The sequence below is a fragment of the Anser brachyrhynchus genome (genome assembly GCF_964034855.1).
Source record: "Anser brachyrhynchus genome assembly, chromosome: 20".
NCBI classification, from domain to species: Eukaryota; Metazoa; Chordata; class Aves; order Anseriformes; family Anatidae; genus Anser; species Anser brachyrhynchus.
Window position 1 is genome coordinate 5,441,128 of NC_137713.1, and position 24,506 is coordinate 5,465,633.

Consider the following 24,506-nt stretch of genomic DNA (forward strand, 5'->3'; position numbering starts at 1 on the left):
CTGCTTTTTTTTTTTACCGTTTTACCCTCTTTTCCACCCATCCTGCTGCAACCACCGAAAGCCCCCCTGCAGCTTGCATCGCCCCGGGGGGCGAGCTCCAGCTGCGGGTGCGAGCAGCGCAGCACCCCCCCACCCCCCCCTACCCCGTGCCCTCCTCTTCCTCCTCCTCCTCCTCCTCCTCCTCCTCCTCCTCCTCCCGCCGGGGCTGCCGGGAGGCCGGGGCCGGGCCGGGAGGCGGCGCAGGGCCGGGGAAGGGAGGAAGCGGGGCCGGGCATGGGGTGGGCGCTGCTGGGCGCGGGGCTGCTGCTGGCGCTGGGCGCGCTCCTGCGCCACCGCCTGCGCCCCCCCGCGCCCTACCGCTCCCGGCCCGATCTGCGGGGCCGCACGGCCGTCGTCACGGGTGAGCGGCACGGTACGGCCCGGTACGGCCCCCCTTCCCCCCCAAAGGCTCACCCCCCCCTCCCTCCTCGTGCTTTGCAGGGGGAAGCGGCGGCATCGGCGAGGCCACGGCGCGGGGCCTGGCGCGCTGCGGGGCGCGCGTGGTGCTGGCGGCGCGCTGTGCGCGGCGCGGGGAGGCGGCGGCGAGCCGCATCCGCACGGTGAGAGCACCCCCACCCCCCCCGCACACACACACACCCCCAAACCCCATCAATACACCCCCCCCCCCACGGGGGGATGTCCCTCTGCGCCCCCACGGATGTCCCCCCTGCACCCTCTCCCCACTGTGCCCCCCCCCATACACCCCCAGTGCACCCTCCCGGTACCCCTCATGCACCTCCAGTGCACCCCCCCAGTGCCCCTAATACAACCCCAGTGCCCCTAATACAACCCCAGTGCACCCCCCCAGTGCCCCTAATACAACCCCAGTGCACCCCCCCCAGTGCCCTCCATACACTCCAGTTGCACCCCCTGGACACCCCCTGGGACAACCCGCTGTACCCCCCACCCCAGCACCCCCTGGATACCTCCAATGCACCCCCCAGGCTTTCCTGGTGACCCCCTCCCTTGGGACATCCCCAGTGTAACCCCCCCCCCCAACACCCCCAGTGTACCCCAACACCTCCAAAATCCCCAGTACACCTCCCCAGCACCCCTCGGACACCCCCATGGGACATCCCTGGGCACCCCTAGGACATTCCCTGGACACCCCGACAGCACATCCACAGCATACCCCCCCCAAACACTCACAGTACCCTTCCCCATACACTCCCCAGTACCCCCCTAAGTACTCCCAGTCCCCCCCTATAGGCCCCAGTACCCCCCATGTACTCCCAGTATGCCCCCATACACCCCCAGTATCCCCCCAAGCACCTCCAGTACCCCCCATACACCCCAGTACTCCCCTATACACCCCCAGTACCCTCCCAAGTACCCACAGTACCCCCCATACACCCCCAGTACCTTCCCAAGTACCCCCAGTATCCCCCATACACCCCAGTACCACCCTATACACCCCCAGTACACCCCCCAAACACCCCCGTGGGACACCCCCAAGCACAACCACCCCCGGCACCCCCCCCTGCTGCTCCTGCAGGAGACGGGGAACCCGGAGGTGCTCTTCATGCCCCTGGACCTGGCCAGCCTGCGCTCGGTACGCGCCTTCGCCAGCGCCTTCCTGCGCCAGGAGCCCCACCTGCACCTCCTGGTCAACAACGCCGGTGAGCCCCGGGGTGCACGGGAACGCCCCCCACATCCCCAAATTCCCCCCACCCCCCACCCCCCACCCTTCCAGCACCATCCCCACCGCCCGCTGCCTCCGCAGGGGTGAGCGCCGGGGGGACGACGGAGGACGGCTTCAGCCTCACCTTCCAGGTGAACCACCTGGGCCACTTTCTGCTCACCCAGCTGCTCCTGGAGCGGCTGCAGAGCAGCGCGCCCAGCCGCGTGGTCATCGTCGCCTCCGCTGCGCACCGCGCCGGCCGCCTGCGCCCCGCCGCGCTGGGCCGCGCGCCCCCCGGCCCCCTGCCCACCTTCCAGGGCTACTGCGACAGCAAGCTGGCCAACGTGCTGCACGCCCGCGAGCTGGCCACGCGCCTGCAGGGCACCCAGGTGACCTCCTACGCCGTGCACCCAGGTAGGGCCCCGCTGGGCGCAGCGGGGTGGGGACGGGCGCAGTGCTTCCTTTGTGCGGTGCGTGCGGTGCACCTATGCAGAGCGCGGCCTTTTCGCTTTGTGCATGGTGCAGTCTTTGCACAGGGAAGTCCTTTGCACAGAGCATCCCTTTGCACAGAGCATCCCTTTGCACAGAGCATCCCTTTGCATGATGCGTTTTTTTTTGCACGGCGCACCCTTTGCATGGAACATCCTTGGTGCAGTGCATGCTTTGCATGGCACGTCCCCCTGCATGGTGTGTCCTTTTGCATCCCTTTGTGTGGACCGTCCTTTTGCATGGAGCACCCCTCTGCACAGCTCACCTTTTGCATGGTGCATCCCTTTGCACGGTGCGCTCCTTGCACAGAGCATCCTTGTCGCACAGAGCACCGTGCACTGCACAGCCATGCACCGCTGGCTGCTCTGCAGAGCCGGGCCAGGCTCAGGCGCGGGCAGCACCCCGGGCAAACAGCACCCCAGGGGGGGTCCCTTCCCCACCGGGCTCCAGCTGCGACACGGCCCCTTCCCCTCGCTCCAGGCTTCGTCAACACGGAGCTGTTCCGCCACCTCCCGCTCTGGCTGAAGCCGATCTTCGTGCCCTTGGCCTGGCTCTTCTTCCGCGACGCTGCCGAGGGCGCCGAGACCTCGCTGTTCTGTGCCACGCAGGAGGGCCTCGAGCGCTTCAGCGGCCGCTACTTCGCCGACTGCCGCCTGCAGGAGCCGTGGCCACAGGCCCGCGACGACGCCATGGCCCGGGAGCTGTGGGAGGCCAGCGAGAGGCTGGTGGGGCTGGCGCCGTGACCCCCTCCCTGCTGTCCCCCCGTGTCCCCGGTGCAGTAAAAGTGAGCGTCCTAAAACGGCGTCACCTGCGAGTGGGGTTGGGATATTGCAACGTGGAGGAGGGAGGAGGTGCCCTCGGTTCGGGGAGGTGGTGGCCGTGCGCGCACTGCAGGCTGGTTTCCTGCTCCGGCAGCGTGGCTGGGCACCACGGGCTGCAGCGCCCTGAGCTGCTCTCCGGCGGCTGCCGTGCAGCGTGCACGCCATGCAGTGCAGCACAACATCTGTGCACACTAACACAGATCCCACCGCCTTGCACTTGCAGTGAAACAGCACACCTAGCCTTGCAGAGATGGGCATGTGCTGCAATACAGAACGCTCTGCCTTGCACGCACGTGCACAGACATGCACGTGCTGCACCTCACAGTGCGTGCCCTGCTTTGCTTGCATGTGCCCCTTCTGCAGCGCACACACCATCTTGCACACGCATGCAAATGCTGCAGTGTGCATGCCCTGCCTTGCACACCCTGCAAGAAAGCATGCCCTGCTGTGCACATGCATGCACATACTGCAGCGTGCACACCCTGCAATAAAGCACACCCTGCTGTGCACACCCTGCAATAAAACATGCCCTGCTGCGTACCCGCCTGCAAATACTGCAGTGCGCACACCCTGCAATAAAACACACCCTGCAATAAAGCCTGCCCTGCCATGCATACCGTGCAATAAAGCATGCCCTGCCGTGCACACACATACAAATACTTCAAGTGTGCACGCCTTGCCTTGCACACCCTGCAATAAAGCCTGCCCGACCGTGCACACCCAGCATTGCACAGCCAGCCTTGCACACCATAAAATAACGCCTGCTTTGCACAACCCACCTTGCACACCCAGCCTTGCACACCATAAAATAACGCCTGCCTTGCACAACCCACCTTGCACACCCAGCCCTGCACACCCCATATAACGCCTGCCTTGCACACCCAGCCCTGCACACCCCATATAACGCCTGCCCTGCCGTGCACACACATACTGCAGCTTGCACGCCCAGCCTTGCACGCCCAGCCTTGCACACCCAGCCTTGCACGCCCCTCGCTAACGCCCCCCCCCCCCCCGTGCCCCCCCCACGCCCGCTGCCCCCAAGATGGCGGCGGGTCCGCGCTCCCGGCCCCGCCCCCCCCCGCCGGGCCCCGACCTTCCCAAGATGGCGGCCGCGAGGCGGGGCGGGGCGGGGCGGCGCGGGGCGCTGCGGGAGCGGGCGGCGGGGCCGGCGGCGGCGCCATGGGCAACTGCCACACGGTGGGGCCCAACGAGGCGCTGGTGGTGTCAGGTACGGGTTGGGGGGGTCCTAGGGGAGCCCGCGAGGGGGTTTTGGGGGAGTCTGTGCGGCTGCGGGGGTCCCGTCCCGAGGGGGCTGTGAGGGGGGACCCTGCCACGGGGGGCTGTGGGGGGGCAGCGGGGAGGTGGTGTGAGGGGGGTGGTCCTGTCCTGGGGGGGTAGGGGGTCCCTGAGGGGGTGGGAGGCTGTGCAAGGGGAGGACGAGGTGCGTTTTGGGGTGCCCCACGAGGGAGGACATGACGGGGGCACTGTCACAGGGGCCGCAGCGGTGCCCCCCGCCGCGGGTGACAGCAGGTGGGGACGCAGCGTGGCGACTGGGGCTGGCAGCCTTCGGTTTGGGTGGCCAAGGAGCCACCGGCACCCTGGGCGTCAGCGCTGCTCAGGGGTGCTGAGGCTGTAAGCCCACCAGGTGAGCCGGTTAATTAGGCTGGTATTAATTAAACCAGCCATAAAATCCCCCACGTCCGTGCTTTGGCGTGGGACAGGCTGCGGGCGGGACTTGTAAGGTGGTGTTAGGGCTTGCTGGGAGGGCTGCGTACCCCGCTGTTGTGGGGCCACGTGCAAGGAAATAATGGGGTTAGGTCCGGGCTGGTGTCACTTCGTGTGCCCTCGGTCACGTTACGTCCTTTTTGTCACCGCTGGGCTGGCTTTGAGGCGGGAGCTGTGATGCTCAAACCCAAACTCACCTGGAGATGCGGGTGACAGCTGAGGGGGTGCTGTGGTCGCAGCTCTGCGGTGAAACCACATCGTCATGCTTTTGGACCAAAAAACCCGGCAGGCCGCAGCCCGGCTGGTCTGTTGTCAGTTCGTCTCTCAGATAATTATGGGAATTTCTGAAGAGATGGCAGGAGCAGGCTGCAGTTTTGGAAACAAACGTGCCCTCTGACCGCCGCTTCTGAGGGGTCACAAACCGCACCCGCCAGCTGGCTGGAGCAGCGGCGTTTCCTGCAGCTTTCCTGGTCTGTGAGCAGCTGCTGCACGTCTGTAGTCCCAAAGCTGGGAAAAAAAACACGAAAACCTTCAAGAAATTTTGTGCTTCCAGCTGGGATCATGGATCTAGACCTGGTGCTGTGCCTCCCTCCGAAGAGACCCCTCCAAAACCAGTGCAGCTTGGTGAAATGCCGCATCCAGCGGGAGGAACTGAGGGGCCGTGCCAGGATGGCATTCAGTTTTAACATCTTGGTTTAACCCCTGTTCCTTTCTGAAGTTTACAAAGCACAGCTTGCAGGATGGGCCGGCAGGAATTTGTGGCATCTGCTTGCATTCTCCTGTGGCCGGCGAGCCGAGGATGCTCCTCAACACACAGTTGCGTTTTGGGAAGAAAACACAAATCATGGCAGGCCCTGGGAGTCGGAGCTGGGTTTGGTGCTGCCACCAGACCTGGCGGCCCTCCGCTGTGGCCTGTGAGCACTTGCTGTCCGCTGAGAGCACCGGCCCGGAGGTGGCAGAGCCCTGCAGAGCCCTGCAGCCGCCCCACGGCTCCTCAGCACCCACGTGCAGAGCGAGTGCCAGGGCAGGGGCAGGAGGGTGCAGCCCCGGGCAGCTCTGGTTCCAGGAACTCGGGCGGTCCCTGGGGAAAAACACAGAGGACCTCTTGGCCCAGCGCTTATTTGGATGGCGTTAGGTCAGGTTTGGGGCGGGAGGAGGGAAGGGAAGAATAACCCAACAGCACATAATGTTAACAGGAGGCTTTTGGCTTGCGGTGTTGAATTATCGTACGACTGTTATCTGCAAAGCTTCACTTTGCAGGAAGGCACCTCGAAATCATGAAGCAAAGTGGAAAGTTTTCCTTCTTGTAAACTTAGCTGGGCCTGCTGAAGGAAGTTTTGTCACGTGCCTCCTCTGGCATGTATTTTTTTTTTTTGTTCCTGAGGAGCGGTGTTCTTTCTTTTCACTTCCTTGTGGCACATCTCAGCTCCTCCAGGACCGCAGGAGCAGTCGGCTGTGCCTTGGGAACTGTGTGCATGCAGGAGCCTCGCGGCATTATTTGGGAAGCTGCCTCCCAGGCATGGGCCAGCGCTGCCTGCTGGCTCTCGCGTCCTGCCCCTCTTGAGCAACGCTCCTCTCCTTCTAAGAAACTGCTCTCAGGCAATCCGTTTGTGAAATGCAGAGGCCAGGCGTGGCAGGGATGCTCCATGGAGCCATATGTAGGTGATTATGGTCCCTCTGGGACGAGGCTCTGGCGTTGCCAAAGAGCAGTGGTGCTGGCAGCTGCCGGTGAGGCTCGGTGCAAGCCCTGGGGAGCCTTTGCCGGGCGCCCGGCCCCGTCCTGACTGCTCTGAGCACGGCTGGAGCCAGCCGAGAGTTCGGGGAAGCAGAAAATATCTGCTCATCCTGACGTCAGGCTCTTCCCACTAGATAAATAGATTCTCTCCAATCCGTGACACTGGTTTTGGGTTACAGCCTGGGTGAAAGCAGCTTTTGCGGCTCACGATCAATCTGCTCGTTTTGAAAGACGACACTAACGTTTCTGCACAGCCTCATAATGAGGAGATGCAATATTTAATGGCTGTGCTCATCTTGCAGCTCCCGTGGGCAGGCAGCGTTGCCCACATCTCTGCAGCTTGGCCATTTTCCATCCTGGCTGGCGAGGGCTGCAGGGTGGCACCTTCGAGCTGGACATCTGCAGGCGTGTTACGGGGGCAGTCGGTGCAGACCACAGCATTTTTGGGGCTGGACAGACGGCTGCTTCAGCTGAAGTTCGTGATGTGAAAGGAGGAGGAAAAAAAAAGCCAGGAAGTGACAGCCCAGTCAGTCTAGCTTTATTTCCTAGGAGAACACCAAAACAAATCTTGCTCGGAAATGCTCAGAAGAAAACACCCAACACATATTTGATGAATATAAACCACATACAGCTCATCTGCCTTCCCCCTCAGGTGAGGTAAGTCTCAGGAAGAGCAGCAGCTGTGGCACACCTTGCCTTTACTGAGGCTTCTTACGCTGGCTTGTGATTTCTCAGAAGTCAGCTCGAGAAATAGCATCCAGCTCAGTTTCTCAAACTTTTAAGTTAAGTCCCTCTGGGGCTCTTTGATCTCTTTCAAAGTCAAAGAAGAGCTGGCATTTTATTGCTAGTTTGTGTAAACATTTCATGCCAGGCCCCAGCACTCGGGGATAATTAACCCTTTCTGAGCACTCACATCCCTCTTATTTCCGCAAGAGGTCATGATTTTGAGCCAGTGTACCATAAAAAGAGAACAGGCGCTTTCATGAGTTTTGAAAGCCTGAAATAAAGGCTTCTGGAAGTTCTGCAAACCCTTCCGGTCCTGCAGGAGGCCTGCAGCGTGAGGAGGAACTGAGCTCTCAGATCTTACAAAATTGATATGAGAGTGACTGGAAAACCATTGCCAGGGAACATAACAGTGGCTCACTGTTCAGCTGAAAGGATTTATCAAGCTCCTTGTTTTGGCTTGGATACTGGAATTGAGAATGTGCTGATTGAGTTTGCAGATGGCAGCGAGCTGGGAATGGATTTGAGAGCTTTGGAGAGCAGGATTAGGCTCAAAATGAACTCAACAGATTGCCCAAATGGCCCGAAAGAAACATGATGCGGTTTGGCGAAGTGAAAGAGCGGCGCTTAGGTGAGGACAATCGATTGCACAAGCACAAAAACCCTACAGAGGTTTCTGTGGCCCCCGAGGAGACACCGACTTCCTTCTCGGGAGCTAATTCTTCAGCTTCTTGCAGGTGTTGGAGCTCCAGCTTTCCCTTGTCAGATGCTTGCTAAATCCTCGAGGCTTTTCAGAGAGGATGGCAGGAAAAGAGACGGACAGAACAGCCTCCGGACTTTCCTTTTTGTTTCCAGGAGGAATTCTGGGGTAGCATCTCAGTGGTTTTGTTGTGTGACCCCAGTGTGGTTTCAGTCTTCTGGGTTTCTGTTTACAAGATCAGTGAAACTGAAGGTGTGGTTTTTAAACCCACTCTGTAACATTGATGCTCGTAGTTTAAAAGAGTGATTTTGATTCAGTTTATCTCCAAAACAAGCTAACCAGCACAACCTGCTTTCACCTGCTGTAGTGACCCTCAAAGGATTGAATGGATCAGCTCAGAATGCTGCATCTGTTTAAATAAGTTCTTGTTAACCTTGCACCACTTCTGCAATGGGACAAAGCCTAATTTATATTCACGGTAGGACCTAGGAACCAGACGCTGATTTCGGTCTAGACACTGCTTTATTACACGAGATGCCTTATATATGCCTTTGCCTTTTTCTCTCCTCTACTTTGTGCCTTTTTCCAGCAACTGTTCCCAATTACCAATTTGGGCCTTGTCTTTCTGCACCTGGCTGTTAGCACCCCGTGACATTCCCCAGCACAAGCCCGATGCTCCAGCCGACCCGGCGTCGTCCGTCCGACTTGGTCAAACGGTTTGATTCCACCTCCAGGAGGTGATTCCAGTGCCAGATTGCCCTGAACTGGGTTGTGAGAAGGAAGCTCTCGTGCACGTGAAGGCAGCGGCATCGCTCTCTGATCCTGTGTTAGGCATTTGGCAGCCGCCGGGAAGGAGCACAGCCACCCGAGCGGCCCGCTGTGATGGTTTGCTTTCCTGAACGCTCACCGCTTCCTGCCACGTTACAAGCCTCAGGTTACCTGGGGAGATCAAAGGACACAGAGATTGTTCACGAGTTTAAATTGTCTTGCAAGGCTGGCCTCGATGCTTTGAGCCCTGTGTTCCCTTAACCCTCGGGCCTTGTGTTCCTCCTTGCGTGCTGTCCATTAGGGCAGGTTTCCTGCATTTGCCAGAGAACTCCATTTATCTCAAATGGTTAATCTGATTTCATAAAAAAAAAAAACAGACAACGTGCTTTCTCTTGGCTCTGGGGATTCTTGCGCGAACACGGGACCCCTTCATGTGGGCAGAGGCCGTGAATCCTCCGTTTGTAGCACGCTGCCCCCAGAAGAGGTGCGGTGGCTGCTCGTGGAAGTGATGGCCAAGTAGCTGGGGGGCCCAGGCTGCTCGAACAGCGGCCGTATTATAGCTGGAAAAGGCAACTCCCCTGCCACATCTCATTGTGCAAGAGGGTTTGTTCTTCAGCCTTGCAAGGGTTTCGCTTTGTTGGTTCCTTTTCTTCACTTGATCTCTGAGACTTGGGAAGTGAGGCTGCAGAGCTGCAATGGGGAATCAGCGCTCGGCTCCTCTGATTTGCAAGCATGGGGCTGGCTTTGGGTGTGATCCTAAACGAGGCATTTCCTTGCGCTGCCTGCAGCAGAAGAAAAAAAAACCAAACCTGTCTGCAGAGGCATGTTCCTTCCTTGTAACAGCGGTGGCTTGAGGGCGCGGAGTTTTCTCAGGACATTATTATGAAACAATTCCCAGCGGTGTAGCAGCGGACCACGTCGATCCCGCAGACCCAAACGCCTTTCCACGCGGAGCTGCAGCAACACCTCCCTTCCTGTTCCTGGAAAACAAGGGCCTGGCTGGGCGGCCGAGCTGGCCGGCCTCACGTCCGCCAAGAAACGTTAGAAGGCCCTGCAGGTACTGCCTCGCGGGGCTGTGGCACCAGCTCCTGTAACCCTGCCCGTCTGACGTAGCCCTCCAGCCACAGAAGAAGCTTGCAAGAGATGATGGGGGAATATTCCTCGGTGCTGCGGAGCACGAGAGACCCCCACGCTGGCTCTGTCTTACCTGCTCGGAGCCCTGCAGGGTGGGAAATGCCTCTTGTAGGAGATGTGGGGGCTGCCCAGGCTCTGTGCACGGTCAGCTCCGTGATGGACCGTCAAAGCCTCGCGCACCGCAGTACTTGGGCGAGCCAGAACCAGGAGGTGTTTGCAGGGTAGCTTGAGGGTTCTCCCTGCCTCCGACTGACCTGCTGGCTTTTTGGGAGGTTTCAGGGTGGTCGGTTTGCAGTGTAGGTGACCGGTGAGGGAAAGGAGATGGATTTCTTATGTGGCCTTCCATGCCAGGGCTGGTGCGTCACAGCTTACGGTGGTTCTGCTTGCTAACACTGCCTTACAAAACTAAAATAAAGCCTGGTGTGAAATCCAGCAGCTTTCTGTGTGTTGCTCTTTGTCATTCTCATTTATTGCAAATACTGTTTTCTGGATTTGTCAGCCAGTTACAAAAAGGTTGCCTTTGGGAAACTGCTGTGTGAAGGAAGGGCTGCGGAGGGGAGGAGAGCGCAGGGCTCCCCGTGTCCGCCGCAAGGGAGCTCCAGCTCCAGGGCTGCCTACAGGGGCCATGCCAGGACAGTCTCATCCCTTCCCTGCGGGCCCTGGGAAGAGTTTTCTGCGTTCATTATTTATCAGACGCCACAAGCGTGCCGGGATTCACCGGGGTGATGTGGAGGGTGGCCTCGCAGCACCCACTGCTGTAGGGCAGCCGATCCAAGGTACTCTCCCTGCCCCGAGGGGCTGGGACAGCTGGTGACCCGTTTCTCGGTGCTATGAGGTTGTTCAGCTTGCACCTCACCCTGTTAGGGTGCGGGTTTTTCCTTGGCACGTGTATATAATCCCTCAATCTCTGTGCTTTGTGCTGCAGGTGGCTGCTGTGGCTCTGATGTGAAGCAGTACGTGTACGGAGGCTGGGCCTGGGCATGGTGGTGCATCACCGACACCCAAAGGTAAGCAGGCCTCAGTTATTCGAGGGTTTGGGGTACAGGCTAGGCAGAGCCATTCCAGCAGGGCTGTCAGCAGGATCTTTAGGAGCACAGGGCCGGCCAGTACCTGAGAAACCATGGCTGAGCATCAGCCCAGCCCTCTGCCTTCATCTGCAGCTGCCTCCGGGCCCTTCAGAAGAAGGCCTCCCTGTGTACAGTTGTGGCAGGAGCAGCGTGGGCCCTGTCTCATGCCCGTGGTGAACAGAGGGTCGCCCACAGCCGCACAGCTTCTGGCCCTCCTCTGCTGTGGGCGCTGAGCTTGCCCAGGGCAGTGGTGCTGTGCGTCCCTGAGCACCGTGAGGGTTTGCCGCGCTCTGCCCAGGGTGGCCCCAACCCTCACCCCGCAGCAAACGGGCCCTTGCCCCCCTCCTGCTGCCCTAGCCTGGTTTTCTAAAGGTGTGCTGACTGCTGTTGCCACAAGAGCGGACCGCGTTCCTGTTTAAAACCACGGGATTTCCTTTCTCTCCCTTTCCTCAGTCGTGGATTTTGCTTGCTGCTTGTTACCGCTCTGAATTAACGTGCTGTTATTGCTGCTGTCCTGCCGGCGTAGCTCCTCGGCCTTAGGGCCTGTGGGAATGTTCCTAACTGTGCCTCTGTCCTAACACCTCCCTCGCTCCATGGATGCAGGTTTTGTCTCTCTGTGTAAAAAAATAAATAGGGAAAAACCTAAAGACATGACTTTTGGGGTTCTGCACTACGCGAAGGCCAGCGGTTGCAGTTAACCTTTACCGCCTGCCCTTGCCGTCTCTTCTCCCTGTTCCCGCGTCACCACCAGCAGACAAAGCTAGCATGCTGCTGCCCTTGCTCTGCAGACGATGCCCTCCCGCAGGCGCTGTTCACTCGCGGTCACCCAGCTTGCGTTGTTCCAGGGAGCCCTGGCTGCTGCTGGCGACGGGCTCACGACGCCTCTAGGTCCTCTCCCGGGTGGCTGCTACGAGGGATTGCTGCGAGGGCTATGACAGCTCGCTGGCTGCATGAAGAGACCCCAGCTAACACCCCCTGCTTCGGCCCGGGGTCTCTAGCGATGCTTGTGTAAGGTGGGAGGGGAAGGAAAGGCCCGGCGCTCTGGCACAGTGCTCGAGGAGTGCATTCGATCTAGCTTCATCCTCAAATTTTGGTTTCTGTTCCTGCTCGTCTCGTGGTGAGAGAAGCCCAGAGAGCAGTGCAGGACGCTGGCCTGCCGTTTGCAGAAGGTGCAGACGTATTCAGGAGGCTGACTTACTAAGTTCAGCAAGGGGTGAGTCCAGGGCAAAGAACTGCCTGCCAGGAGCGAGCTGCCATGTGCTGGAGGTCCGTGCATCGCCCAGCAAATGGGGCTCGGAGAGCACTGCCAGCGTCCAAACAGATCTTTTACTTTAAAATCTTTGCCCCCAGTTCATGCCATGGGATGTGGGGCTTAATTCTCCTTTGGAAACCAGAGTCTTTCCCAAATACCATAAGCTGTGCTCCACAAACGGAGCCTGCCGCATTAACGCGAAGAGCTGAGGCTGATTTCCTCCTCCGAAATTAGGACAGCTTTTCTGGAGCTGCCGGCGCTGCAAGCGAGGAGACAGCGGCGGTTGTGTCGCCGTCAGCGGCATCCCGCCAGGTAGCACTGACCTGGGAACAAAAGGAACGGTTAGAGCTGGCAGGGAGCTGGGCTCTTACCCTGCTGCAACCTTGAGGATTGGGAAAAAAAATAAAAAATCCTGTCCCTGTTTAGGGGTCAGCAATAAAAGCCCGAGAGGCAGTGCCTGCTGGCGTGCCTCTCAGGGAACCAAGCGGTATTATTCAGCGTCTCAGGACAGCACTTGGAAGCACCTTCTCTCATCAATGCCTTAGCCAGGGAGGTGTAGCCAGATCCCTTGTGCTTTTATTTTTCTAGCATATCTTACGTGTTGGCATAGAAGCATCTAAACTGTTACAAAAAGGAATTTTCTGTCTGTGGAAAGCACTGTGAGAGAAAATTCCAGCTGATTTCAGGGTGGCAGTGTGGGTGGGATCCGTGGCTCAGCTTCACCTGGGATTTGGGGGGCGATGAGACCCCGTCCAGCCTCATTACAGCATCTAGCTGTGCTTTTTAAGCTGCCTGCAGCGTGAGGGAGGCTGGTCTGGGCCAGCATTGCGCAGCCCTGGGAGCGGGCAGTGGGAGAAACGCAAACAGGACAGGGAAAAGCTGAGACCCAAAAGTCCCGCCTGTCCTTCGCAACGAGTGTCTGACTGTCTGGTAACCGCTTTGTGTATTTGCTGTCCTGCCCTTGTTCCTCGCTGCTCAGACTGTCTTTGGAGGTTATGACCATCCTCTGTCGCTGCGAGAACATTGAGACGTCGGAGGGCGTCCCACTGTACGTAACGGGGGTCGCACAGGTAATAACCCACCGGCTTCCTAACATCGCGTCTAACCCTTCCGCCTCTGGTTTGAGCAGCAGCAACAGCAGCAGCAGCAGCAGCAGGATAACCTAGACGAATGGTTTTCTTACGGGGGAGTGCAAATCTCAGTACCCTCCTCTCCTTCCCCTTCTCCGGCACTTGCTCCGGGGCGCGCCCCTCGGTCTGTGGGTAATGCAGACAGACGCACGCTTGGCAAATTCCAAATTCAGCTCCTCCTGACAGCGCTGCAGAGGTTTGCCCCGGCTGTAACCCTCCCCTGGGCAGCGCTGATCACATCTGGTGCCTGGTGGAGGGCAGAAGGGCATCTGCTTGTCCACGGAGCCGCGGCCGGGCCAGGCTGGGCTCTGCACAGCCTCTGGGGAAGGTGGGAAGCCAGGATTTGTGCCGCTTCAAAAGGAAATCTGTGCACCCGTGGGGAAACGGCAGCGGTAGCCGGCTCTCTAGTTTTGGTTGTGGGTTTCCACTGAGCCCTTCTTCCCCCACGTGGAGGCAGAGCCCGCTGTGGATGTCGTCACGTTTAACAGTACAGCACGGAGACCTTGGGTGAGTTGTTGCAACACAGAGGACGAGTGTTTGCTCAGCACCGAGCAGCTACAAACCAGTGTAACGCTGATACCGGACCTCCCTGGGACTTGCACAGCATTTAAATTAAATCAAGGTATGGGTTAGGCCTTCAGAAGGCTCAGATCCTCTACCAGCTGACTGAAGCATCTGGCAGAAAATGCCTGGACGGTGCGATGTGTTTGATCAGCTCCCAGCTCGTTTTCCAGTTTAATTAGGACCGCGGCCAGGGCAGGCTCAGACCTGCAGGGGTTTGGGTGAGCACGCGCAGCCGAGCGGCTCCGCGGCGTGCACCCAGCTCTGATTTGGGTTTGGTGCCTCCCAGCTCGGATTTGTGGTCCGGGTGCCTGACCTAACGCTCGCCGACACGGGTGCTGTGCCCCGGGGCTCCCTGCCTGTGCTCCTGGCTGGTTGCAGCTGGCGTGTCAGCCCCGATGGGTGGGCTGAGCTTCCCAAAACAGAACCCGCTGCGGCCAGGCACAGCTCCTGCTCTACCACATCGTGACCCCCAGATTGCCTGGCTCGGCCAAAGGGCCGCCTCGAGGGGCTGAGCAAGCTCTGGAGCTGCAACATGAGCTTCAGGGTGCCCGATGCTGTGCAGGCACAGCCCCAAGGAGCTGGAGACTCGCTTCTCCCGCCCGTCTTCGGGTAACGGGACGGGAAAAATAGGGAGGGTGAGGCGGCTGAGGAAGCAGGTCTGTGTTAATACCAACCCAGCAGGGGCAGAGGCTTCTCGCAGCAGCGGGTTTTGCCAAGCAGGGTGTGCACAAGGTTACCCTGGGGGTGGTGGTGCTGGGTGGGCGCACCCGGGGTCCGTGCTGTGCTCTTAAACCTGTGACACCAGCCTCCCACGGGCGGCCCTTCGGGGTCCCGGAGCTGCGAGCTCCTGGCCACGTTTCTGTGGGGTCACGGTCCCATCGCCGGCCTGGCTCCCAGCCTTTCCCTGCTGCTAAATCACCTGGAAGCGTTATTTGGAAATCTTTTATTGGCCAAAGCGTCTCGTCTGCCTCCAGGGACAGACGCGGCCGCTCGCTGCCTCCCGTGCCTGTCTGACATTACCTGCGACGAGTGCTGCAGGTGGCCTGGGGCAGGAGACGCGAGGGGAGAGCTGAGCGTGTGTTACCTGGAAACGTGCAAATATTTTACGTTTTTTGGCAGGATTTCCCTAGAGATAATGACGTTACAGCCCAGGTGTGAGGACGTAGAGACGGCGGAGGGGGTAGCTTTAACTGTCACAGGTGTGGCACAGGTACAGTAACTCCAAACCATCCTTTTAGGAATTGCATGTCTCTAACTTACGTCTGGTTTTTCCCCCTTAAAAGGTTGCTGTTGTCCAGGAACAGAAGCCAACTGCTTTGAAAGAAATGTTTGTAAAAAAAAAAAAAACACCACGCTGTCCTCGTTGGTTCCAGCACACCACCGCATGCCCGTGTTGTAAAGGCGTTGTGACCTCTCTTCTCCCCAAAATCATCCCTCTTTTTCTGGTGTCTCGTTTGTCCACGTGGCAAACGAGGTGTGTGGTGGTGACTGATCTCTTTGTGAAATGCTGGTGTGCCACGGGGCCCTCAGAGCTCTGCGTGACACCGCAGGACCGAGCCATTCCCTCCTGAGATGGCGTCGAGCGTTGCGTTGCTTTTGGGTTGTTATTGTTACCATCAGCACGTGGATCTTGTAATTCTTCACGGTGAGTTAAAGCTTAAAGAAAGAGCTCGGTCCCTCTGGGCAATAAAATTTGTATATAAAATTTCCGGCTTGAAATGAATTTTGGTTCTTTCAAGCCTTCTCCACACGTGAAACCCAGCTCGTGCTGCTGATGATTTAAACACCTGCATTTCCCAGACTTGGGGGTGTGCTGCCCCGACACAGCTTGTCCCTGTGCCTGGGGCAGGATGCTGGCAGGAGAATGTTGCAGTGACGTACCCAAAATGGCACGTGCGTCAAGAGGCTCCCCCGGGAAGAGCGCAGTGGCTGCTGCAGCCCTTGGGAGCGTCGAAAAGAATTCACCCAGCGCTTTGTAGGGCACCAGAGTCCTCCCGAGGCTCGTCGGTTTGCTCTGAGCTGACGCTGCGGAGTAATTGTGTGTTGCCTGGGTGCATAGCTGAAGATGTAAACTCAGCCAGGAGTAGTTTTTGGATTCTTGCACGAGGCAGAAGGGCCAGGCACGTCTGTGGCTCATCAGCTTTCCGTCGCTGTGCTGCTGTTGGGAATGTGGCCGTGGCCAGGAGCCTCAGCACGGGAGCTCTTTGGGCTCCTCCTGGCCCCAAGGGTGGCTCTTGCTGGAGCCTCTGAGACAGGAGCAGCACAGCTCGGGCAATTCCAGGGGCTGAGGGCATTTCCTCGCTGGTGGCCAGCGTGAACCAGCATCCTTGTTTTCATTTTTTCAGCTCTTTCTAACCATTTAGGTATGAATGTGTCACCTAACCTCAGTGGTCTTTGCATGCTTGGCAAAATGCATGTACCCATGGCTCCATCACCCACATTTCTTAACTCTGTAGTCCTTTCTGTCCTGTATTTGGTGACATACATGGAAGGTATCTCTGTGAAGGCAGCATTCCCTTTTTAGCTTAGTTTTGGGGCATTCTTCCATTGCCTACAAAAAGTAGGCAGCTCATGCTGGCAGAAGGCTGGACCACCAGGTGCCTTGATTAAAACTGCAGCCCCAAATTCATCTCATTTAGGTTATTCTTTCTTCCCACTGTTTGCTTATTTTTTTTTCTGCTGTCAGTTCATTCATTTTAAAGACCCTATAAGGTTTAGGATTGAGAGATGTGGGGAATTACCATGCTGAAAGCATGCTGGAGGCAGTTGGGTTTGGGAGGTACGGGGCAGAATTTTTCTTAATTCTGCAGAGAATTCTGGGGAGAAGTTTTGAGGCAAACATTTTTCTTTTAAGGGCTTGTGCAAAAAAAAAAAAACAAAAAAAGCAAACGAATTACTACTAGAGAAACATCTTTTTAAACGTTTGCTGCAATAACAGAAGTGCAGAATGTTCCCAAGGATGATCTTTTTTAAAGCCAGAAGTGAGGAGCACTCCAGTGGCCTCCTTCCCCTGTTGGCTGGGCGCTTGGGGTGCAGGGGACACTGCCTCAGGCCAGCAGAGCTCTGTCTTCTGCCTCATTTTTCTGAGCCTTGGGCTCATTGAATTATTTCTGCTCACCCCTTGTGGAGAACGGGGCTGCTTGGAGCTGGGCGCGGCAGTATTGGTCCTGCAGGTGGGGTTGTTTTGTAGAGGCACTGCTGCCATGCCAGCCAAACTCTGATTTGGAGACGTTTGAAGACGCACCGACCGTTGCAGTGGGAAATGAGCGCGCTGGAAATGAGCTGAGCACGAATTGCTCGGCCCCGTTTTGGTTTGCCTGGTGTCGAGCTGACTCCAGGCTGCTTCGGGCTGAGCAGGGTGTAGCAGCACCCAAATAAACCCGCTGCGTGGGTTTGTTCCCGAGGCAGGACCCTTCCCTGCTCCCCTTGTGCCCGCTCCGCTCTCTGTCTCCTCTGTCGCTCCCGAAAGGTGGGGTTGTTGGGAGAGGTGGGGCTGCTGGCAGACACGCACCGTAACCATTGCTGCTGAGTGTCATCGGTTTCGGTGTCTAGAAACCCTCCTGTGAGCAGCGGGAGGTTTGCTGAGAGCTGAGCCTCGTGCGTGGCCCAAGCACCTGGGTGCAGCCGGTGGGCGGCTCTCCCAGCTCCCCCTTGCGTGGAAAATGCCAAGTGGTGCAGGGACGGGGCCCCGGGGGGAGCCCAGAGGTCTCAGGGACAGAGCAGGACCGAAGTGCCGCGCTCGCTGAGGCCGTTCGGCGTTTTGGCTGCGAGACCCGAGGGGTTGGGACTCGCAGGTGGCAGGGTGAGGTCTGCAGATCGCGAACCCATCAAGAGCTCACGGTGAGACCCTCGGGGGGTCCCTTTTGGAGGTCTCCAAGCCAGGGCGATGCCGGGCAGCAGCAGTCCGTGGGGCAGGACATAGCGTGCCTCCGGGATCTCCTGGGCCAGGGCTTCTCCCTGCCAGCAGGCAGCGCCCAGCCCAGATGTCTCCATGAGAGGGTGCTGTGGGACTCGCTCAGCACCCCGCGGTGCTGCGCGCCGGGCAGGGCCCTGCTGCCAGACGCACGGGCGTCCTGGTGTCAATAGGGCCTGGCTGCCAGGAGCTGCCACCCTGCGGGGCTGCAGCTCCCCGTGGCTGGCACCCGTAGGGCTCCGAACGTGAGCCGGAGGCTTGTGCTGCATCTCCACGGCCTAGCGTGGAGATTTAAAAACCCATAGGGATTTTTAACCCAGTTTGCTTTTTAAAAAGGACCGGCAGGACCTTCCGAAGACCCTGGCTCATCTCAGCCTGGGGATGCTGTCACAGCTGGTGCTGAATGGGAGGTGACAGCACGGCAGCGGTGGCTGTGCCCACCTCTGGGGACCGTTAACAGATTGCAGGGAGAGGGACAGGTGGGTGCTGGCCACCGTGCACGAAGGGGGTCACACGAAATGTGGCTGGGAGCTCCCAGGCATGGGCAGGCCATACCTGGTGTGCTGCGGCCATCTCGTCCCCTCTCCTTGCAGGGAACACCGAGCAGAGCCCCTGTTCCCAAGGTGTTCCCTGGGCATGCCACGCTCTTCCTTGTTCTCTGCCTTTCCTGTGCCACAAAGAGTAATTCTAGTGAAGGAGGAGGAAGAGAAAGGTAATAAAATGGCTTTTGGCCGGGGGTAGCGATAGAAAGCGCTCTCCTCCTAGGTCTGGTTTTGGCGCAGGGGCTGAACTGGTAGTTTGGGGCCCTTTGGTGGGGTTGTTTTCAGATGGGGCTCGTAGGGCCCAGGAGAGCCACCTGCTGTGGCTGCTGCAGGATGGATGGCCTCAGGGAGCACCTCTCCGTGCTGAGCCACGGTCAGGGTTTGGAGAGGTGCCTGCCCCGGCCGCCGTCGCTGCAGCCTTGGCTCAGGAGGGCTCAGGTGTACCCGCAGGGCTGTCCCCAGCAGCGGGGAGCAGGAGCCCACCCGTGGGGCCGGTGACCTGGCTCAACATGGTGACTGCTCGGCTTGGTCCTCGGAGCATCGGTGGCACGGGGGCCTGGCAGCCTGGTGGTGGTGGTGGTGGTGGTACTGCTGCTTCTGCTGCTGCTGCTGCTGTTGGGTGCGCGTCCCGCCGCGGAGAGGCGCATTCAGCCCGTTCGGTTTTTGTCTCCCGTCTCCAGGTGAAGATAATGACCGAGAAGGAGCTCCTGGCTGTGGCCTGCGAGCAGTTCTTGGGGAAGAACGTGCAGGATGTGAAGAACGTGGTCCTTCAGACGCTGGAGGGGCATCTGCGCTCCATCCTAGGTGCGGACGGGCTCCCGCAGTCTCGAAGGCACCTCGAGCAGCTTTCCCCCTGCCGTGCTGGCCCGTGCCAGCAGTATCGCTGCCCCCGCGGCAGGCCACAGCGGGTGCTTCCTCTGCCGCCTGCAGATGTGACGGCTTAGATGGTTCCTCCCTTACAGCAGCTCCTGCTGTGCTGCTGGGTGTCGTGATAAATGAGTTTTCAGTGCCTGCAGTAAGAGATGTCCGAGTCCCCGGGGGTCACAGGTAGCCTGCGCGTGGTGGCTGCACTTCTGAGATGTCGGCGTGCGCTGCCGGGGCTGGGCAGAGGGTCGCACCCTTGTGCCCAGGCCTGACCTCAGTGTTGGAGAGGTTCTGGGCAGTGAGGATGTTGCTGAGCTTAGCCCCATGCTGCTATGTGCAGCTTTTTTTTTTCCTAATAAAGTGTTTTTCCTGCCTTCCCTCTGCAGGAACCCTGACGGTGGAGCAGATCTACCAGGACAGGGACCAGTTTGCCAAGCTGGTGCGGGAGGTGGCAGCTCCAGACGTGGGTCGCATGGGTATCGAGATCCTGAGCTTTACCATCAAGGTATGCCCAGGCGAGGGGCACGGGGCTGGGGTGCAGCCAGCCGTGCTGTGAAGCAGGAGCAGAGCCTGGCCCTGGCTCCCCTGCTGTATGTGACAGCCTGCCCCAGCCCTCCGGGGCTGTCCGTGACAGCTCCTGTCCTGCGAGCCCCAAACAGGGCTGGTGGAGGTTGCTCAATGATAGCCGAGCCTCCCAGGAGCCAGAGAGATGTCGGGAGAGCCCCCCTCTCCCTGTCACACCTGAGTCTGGCCGACAGCAGGCTGACACGGCCCTTTCCGACCTTACCCTAACAAATGATTGCCGTGAGCTCCAGCAGGAAGGGAGCGAGATGGAGCGGCTCGTGTGAAGTGACCGTGGCTTACCTCCCCCTCTCCAGGATGTCTACGATAAAGTGGATTACCTGAGCTCCCTGGGGAAGACTCAGACCGCGGCTGTCCGAAGGGATGCCGACATCGGGGTGGCAGAAGCCGAGCGAGACGCTGGCATTCGGGTGAGTCCAGAGAGACGTGCTGAGCTTCCCCGGAGCTGCCTGTTTCAGTCCAGCTGCACGCTCTTGAGCTCTGCTCTCTGTTTGCTCTCCGCAGGAGGCAGAGTGCAAGAAGGAAATGCTGGATGTCAAGTTCATGGCAGATACCAAAATAGCAGATTCCAGGCGTGCTTTTGAATTGCAGAAAGCTGCCTTCACCGAGGAGGTCAACATTAAGGTGAGAGGTATCCGACGGCCCGCTGCTGTTCCCTGGTTTGTGGTGGCCTTGGTAGCTCTGGGGCTTTCCAGCTTCCTCCCCCGTGTGTTAGCAGAGGTAGAGATGGAGAGCGCATGTTTCTGTGTGTGCTCCTTGCAGCAGATTCCTCTCCTGCCATGTTTGCAATGGTTAGGTGGGACTAGGAGGAGGTGGAAGGATGGGGAGGGTCACCCAAGCTGAACCCAGAGCTGGCTGTGCTCAAATAATAGCACAGAGAGAAGGACCCCGAGTGCAGCACTGGGGACTGGGACATCCTCCCTGGGTGGAGGCCTGGTCCACAGCAGGATCCTCGTCTGGTTTCAGAGCCTGCCAAGGCTCCTTACGTCTGCACCCAGGAGATCACGGCCAAGACCCCTTTTCTCCCCTCTCCTGCCTGCAGACTGCGGAGGCCCAGCTGGCCTACGAGCTCCAGAGCGCCCGGGAGCAGCAGAAGATCCGCCAGGAGGAAATTGAGATCGAGGTGGTGCAGCGCAAGAAGCAGATTGACGTCGAAGAGAAAGAGATCATCCGGAAGGAGAAGGAGCTGATCGCCACCGTGAAGCGGCCGGCCGAGGCCGAAGCCTACCGCATCCAGCAGATCGCCGAGGGAGAGAAGTGAGTGAGCCCCGACCTGGTCGGAGGGTCTGATCCTGTCCCCAGCTGGGTGCTGGGTCAGGGTGGGGTGGGAGCAAAGCGCTGAGGCTGCTTCTGGAGGGGAGGCACAGCGCTAACGGAGGGAGGGCAGCTGGGTGGGATTTTGGGGTCTCGGCTGCTGGAGGGCTTGGCTTTCCCTCTGCAGGGTGAGGCAAGTCCTCATGGCTCAGGCAGAGGCAGAAAAGATCCGCAAGATGGGAGAAGCGGAGGCCTTTGTGATTGAGGCCATCGGGATGGCAGAAGCCGAGAGGATGAAGCTGAAGGCCGAAGCTCTCCAGCGCTACGGGGAGGCCGCCCAGCTGGCGCTGGTGCTGGACGCGCTGCCTGAGGTGAGGAGGGGGCGGCTCTCCCCTGCTCCGGGCGAGAGGTGGCGAGTTCCCGGGCTGGGAACATGCACGCAGGGTCCTCGCCCTGTGGCTCCTTGGCTCCGTGCTCATCACACGCTCCTTCCTTCCCCAGATTGCGGCCAAAGTGGCTGCTCCCCTCTCCAAAGTGGACGAGATCGTTGTTCTCAGCGGGGAGAGCGGCAACGTGACATCCGAGGTGAACCGCCTGCTCGCCGAGATCCCCGCCTCCGTGCGTGCCATCACCGGTGTGGACCTCACAAAGGTGAGCCAGGCACCAGCAGCTGGCAAACCCTGCGGCTCTTGGGGTGCTGGGACTCGCCCTAAATTGTTTAGGCTTCTGAGGAGCCTCTTGCCCCAGTCCTGCTCAGCTGCAGCACGCAGGCTGTGCAGGCAGCTCCCTGCCTCCTCTCCACCAGCCCTAACAGCTTCTCTCTTCCCCTCCTACAGATTCCCCTGATCCAGAAAGCCACCGGGGCCCAGGCATGAGACCCAAAGCTAGTGAAGACCCCTCCCCGTTATGCACTCGACATCAACTGCCTTCAACACTCGGGAATTCCTTTTATATCAAAGACAATCGGAGTTTTCGTTTTTAAGCTCTGGTGCCTTATTTTGTAGGGCCAGAAGGATGCATGCTCAGTCAGCCACTCTTTTTTTCTTACAAAGGGTGGGAGGAGATTTATTTTGTAACTAACTGTGTATTGTATCTGGCCGGCGTTTGGCCCCGACCCGCAGTTACTCCTGGCAGCTTGTCTGGTGCTGCAGTCCCGGTGCTGCCTCGCTGTTCTCTGTCCTCGGGCGGCCACCCCGAGCTCGCAGCGGAGGCTCGGCAGGACGTCTGGAGCTGTAGGAAGAGAACAGCCAGGCCCTCCCCTGGGCTCCCTGCCCTCCCACAGCGACCCTCCCGGGCACTGCCCCGACCCCTGCTGCTGCCCACGAGCTGTTTTTATGGCTAGCTTTGTTTGTCTCGCCCGCGGGGGCTCTGCTGTGCCAGCAGCCCGGCCCAGCATGCCATGTCCTGCCTGGGCAGGGCTCCCCGGAGGTGGCAGTCACACCCCGGATAGGGTGGCACTGGGGCACTGCCAGGGGACGGTGCCCGCTCCCCCCCTGCCTTCCCTCAGGGATTTTCCTCCTGGGATCTTGCTCAGCCCTGAGCCAGCTCCCTCAGCGGCCGTGCCCCTTCCCCAGCAGGGGACACAAAGGTTCCCCAGCTCAGGGACCCCTGCAGGGTGGCCGTGCTGCAGGGCCAGGCAGGCTGGGGGTGGTCTGAATCCCCTCCCAGCCCTGCAAGAATCCCAAAAAGTAGCGTGGTGCCAAAGCTGCTCCATCCTGAAAGGGAGGCAGAACTGCTCAGGCGGCTGTCCCCAAGTGCCACCCTGTATCTCGTGCACTGCAGTGAGGACATGCCCCCTCTGGCACCACAGCCCCTGCAGCTGGCCTGGGGACCAGTGCTCCTGCAAAACCCCTTGTCCCCAAAAGCTCTGTCCCCTGGTGTCTCACGGCCAGTGGCTTTGCTGTCCCTGGTGACAGTGTGAAAAAGGCTGCTCCCTGCGTGTCCCCATAGTGCCAGCCCCCTGAGGCCTGCCACTGCCCCGTGCCCCCTCCCCATCCGTCTCGCCGCCTGTGCTCGGTGTGGTTGTAGCAGACAAAAGTGTCCATAAAATCCCATCTGTCCCTGCACAGACTGCTTCCCCCGCGGCTCGGTGACACCCCGATTTATGGCAGGGTGGCTGTGGGGTGCGGGGACCCCTGTCCCAGCGGTGCCACAGGCACTGGCCAGTCCCTTTCCTGGGGGTGACCTGCTGCGGGGCTGGGGGTGCTGCAGGGCCAGCAGCACCCTGTCCCCTCCCTGTCCCTGGGACGGGGGGGCTCAGCCTTATCAGCCCCCGGCTCGTGCTGGCGCCGCGGGGCCGCCGGCCCAGATCTGGCACTCGCCGGCGGGCGTGCCGGGCAGGGCGCCCTATCTGCATGTGCGTGTGCATGCCTGCGACGTGTCACTGCTGTACGATAATAAAAGCCTTGTCACCACGTGCCCTGGCTCTCGGCTTGCGTCTCCTGTCCCCGTCCCCCTGCTGCCACGTCCCTGGGCCTGGGGCAACACGGGAGGCTTCACCCTCCTGGCAGCCGGTGTGGGCTGCTCGGGTGCTGCGGGACCCTGCTCAGTCAGGGTGTTCCCGCTCATATCGGGGATCGTGGTCCCAATTCACGGTGCTCCTGCGGAGCTCGGGGCCTCTCCGCCATCACTGTGTCCCCACGGCCTCCTTGTCCCATCCCCAGAGCTGCTCTAGATGGGCCTTGGGCCTCGTCCTGCTCCCGCACCGCTCCATCCACATCACCATCATTACCCCGTGGAGCTGAGCGCTGTGGGGACACCACAAGGCCCCCTCTGTCCCCAGCAGCTCCCACCACAGTGTCCCTGAGCAGCCCAGGCCCAGCCAGGCCTTGCCCATGGGGCCTTGTGAGGAAAATGGAGAAAAATTTTCACCAGGGCCTGTAGGGAGGGGACAAGGGACAATGGTTTTAAGCTGCATCAGGGCAGATTTGATGGGATGTAAGGAAACTATTTTTGGTGGTGAGTGACAGGGACAGGACCCTCAGAGATGTTGGTGCCCTGTCCCTGGAAGTGCTCGAGGCCTGGTTAGACAGGTCTTGGAGGAACATGGCTGAGTGAATGGTGTCCTTGTCCCTGCCCATGGCACGGGCCTTGGACCCGGTGGCCTTCAAGTGTCCCTCCTGACCCAAAATATTCTGTGATTCTCTGTCCCGTGGCACCCGCTGTGCTGGGGGACAGCGGGGTGGCTCTGTCCTCTTCAGCACGCCGATGGGGACAGTGACAGCCAGCAACGGGGGCTCTGTCCTGCTGCCTCCTGTGGGGCAACCGCAGCCCCCTCACGCCCCCAGCCCCTCTGTGTCCCCCCAGGGGCTGGGCAGGGGCGTGGGCTGGCCCCCGTCCCACACCCCCCATCGGGGTGGCTCTGCCGATAGGGCGGGTGGGGACGGCTCGGTGGCTCCTTATCTGCAGCCAGGCGCTGCCCTGAGCACCACGGCGGCGTGGGGGGGGGGGGGGGGGGGGCTGTGGCACCCGGGGTCCCCTCATCAGCTCCACAGTGTCGGCCTGGGGGCTGCTCGGGACCCCCTGGCCCCGCTTGGTGCTGCGGGGAGCAGGGACGTGGGGCAGGGCTGTCCCCAAGTGCCAC

The 24,506-nt window shown here is 59.7% G+C and overlaps 1 protein-coding gene across 7 annotated transcripts; it reads left to right on the forward strand.

Moving 5' to 3' along the window:
- The first annotated feature begins 242 nt into the window (after positions 1-242).
- Positions 243-23,337, forward strand: FLOT2 (flotillin 2). Of its 7 annotated transcripts, none has more exons than XM_080562822.1 (14): positions 243-400; positions 481-599; positions 1,535-1,658; positions 1,763-2,074; positions 10,681-10,762; positions 13,054-13,144; positions 18,904-19,027; positions 19,474-19,592; positions 19,966-20,079; positions 20,174-20,293; positions 20,712-20,926; positions 21,111-21,294; positions 21,425-21,574; positions 21,760-23,337. In XM_080562822.1, the coding sequence occupies exons 1-14, from the start codon at positions 274-276 to the stop codon at positions 21,796-21,798; spliced, it is 1,920 nt and encodes a 639-aa protein (XP_080418948.1). In that variant the 5' UTR covers positions 243-273; the 3' UTR covers positions 21,799-23,337. The 7 variants fall into 7 exon arrangements, with proteins under 7 accessions (XP_080418948.1, XP_080418947.1, XP_080418953.1 ...); XM_080562821.1 differs by lacking the exon at positions 13,054-13,144 and adding an exon at positions 14,888-14,978; XM_080562827.1 differs by lacking the exons at positions 243-400; positions 481-599; positions 1,535-1,658; positions 1,763-2,074 and adding exons at positions 4,049-4,198; positions 14,888-14,978 and having other exon boundaries at positions 13,054-13,122.
- Positions 23,338-24,506: the final 1,169 nt, after the last annotated feature.

Coding starts and splice junctions, on each gene's coding strand:
- FLOT2 (XM_080562822.1), top strand. CDS start 274: ATGGGGTGGGCGCTGCTGGGCGCGGGGCTGCTGCTGGCGCTGGGCGCG. Junction 20,080..20,173: donor AGCGAGACGCTGGCATTCGG/GTGAGTCCAGAG, acceptor TGCTCTCCGCAG/GAGGCAGAGTGCAAGAAGGA. Junction 20,294..20,711: donor CCGAGGAGGTCAACATTAAG/GTGAGAGGTATC, acceptor TCCTGCCTGCAG/ACTGCGGAGGCCCAGCTGGC.